The 984-nt window shown below is 39.7% G+C and overlaps 1 protein-coding gene across 1 annotated transcript in view; it reads right to left on the reverse strand.

Annotated features, from left to right (window-relative positions):
- Positions 1 to 609: 609 nt before the first annotated feature.
- Positions 610 to 984, reverse strand: part of LOC109464192 (carbohydrate sulfotransferase 11-like) — a gene marked incomplete at its 3' end in the record, with an annotated part of 11,438 nt that continues 11,063 nt past the window's right edge. Inside the window, exon 4 of the mRNA XM_019761127.1 lies at positions 610 to 727. Coding sequence (XP_019616686.1) covers positions 610 to 727 — 118 coding nt within the window. The remainder of the gene's footprint in view (positions 728 to 984) is intronic.

Here is a 984-nt window from a genome sequence, read left to right on the forward strand (position 1 = left end):
CGGGTCAACAGTAACAACCATTTGGAGCCGTAAATGAGGTATGTTAGGCTCTCAATTTGTCCAATCTTGAACGGACTTTACAGACAAGTCATGCCGCCCGAAAGTGGGTGCGTAATTTACACCGATGTAAATAACCTTTACAGTATTCAAGGTCACCAGCTTATACGACGGTAGCTTTGCAATATGTTATATGTCCACAACAAACTTTATTATCACCATAAGGGCTATCCAACATTAAGTGAATCGGGACTGAACCAAATTTTCGACCGACTCCGCCAGCCTTGTTCAGGGAATGGACTCTTCTACTGCAGTTTCCAGGACGTGACGTCGAAAACACGTCACGCGAAAATTTGGGTCAGAGTCATAATCATATAGTCATACCAACACAGATGAACTTTCATGGTAAGGAACAAAATTTATTATAAATGCAGTTTTTTTTAGTTATTACAGGTCTATTGTAAATGACTGGAGGCAGCGCTCGTTTGAATTATCCAGATTGAGAAGATCGAACACAATTTGGGATTAAAGAAAGGTGGGAACTTTGCAACTCAGATTTTACCACCGTAAATGGAGTAAGAATGTATTTCAAACTGAGGAAATGCGCCATACCTTGTCTGGTTGGTTACGCTCTTGATAGTTTCTCAGGCGATGATTTAAACCCTTGACCCAGCTCAAAGTCCCACGTGCTGGCATGTTGACAAATTTGTTAAGCCACGCAGATGCCAACCTGAGGTGACGATGGAAGCAGTTCAATTCAGAAAAGTTTAACCCTACCTAGACGGGGTGTGGGAGGTTGCCCGCGCCAACTTATAATTAGCAAAAATTAGTGAGATAAGTTAATATTTTATATTGTTGCTATTGCAATTGCTCTCTGAGAGTGATTTTGCGATATTCTGAAATTTTAGTTTAAACAATTAACATTTCAGGCCTCAATGTTACGTTAAAAATGCTTTCTGATATCTTCTCTTTTTAATCCAATTTTTG

Source organism: Branchiostoma belcheri, unplaced genomic scaffold, assembly GCF_001625305.1.
Source record: "Branchiostoma belcheri isolate BF01 breed outbred unplaced genomic scaffold, Haploidv18h27 scaffold134, whole genome shotgun sequence".
In the NCBI taxonomy this organism is placed as follows: domain Eukaryota; kingdom Metazoa; phylum Chordata; class Leptocardii; order Amphioxiformes; family Branchiostomatidae; genus Branchiostoma; species Branchiostoma belcheri.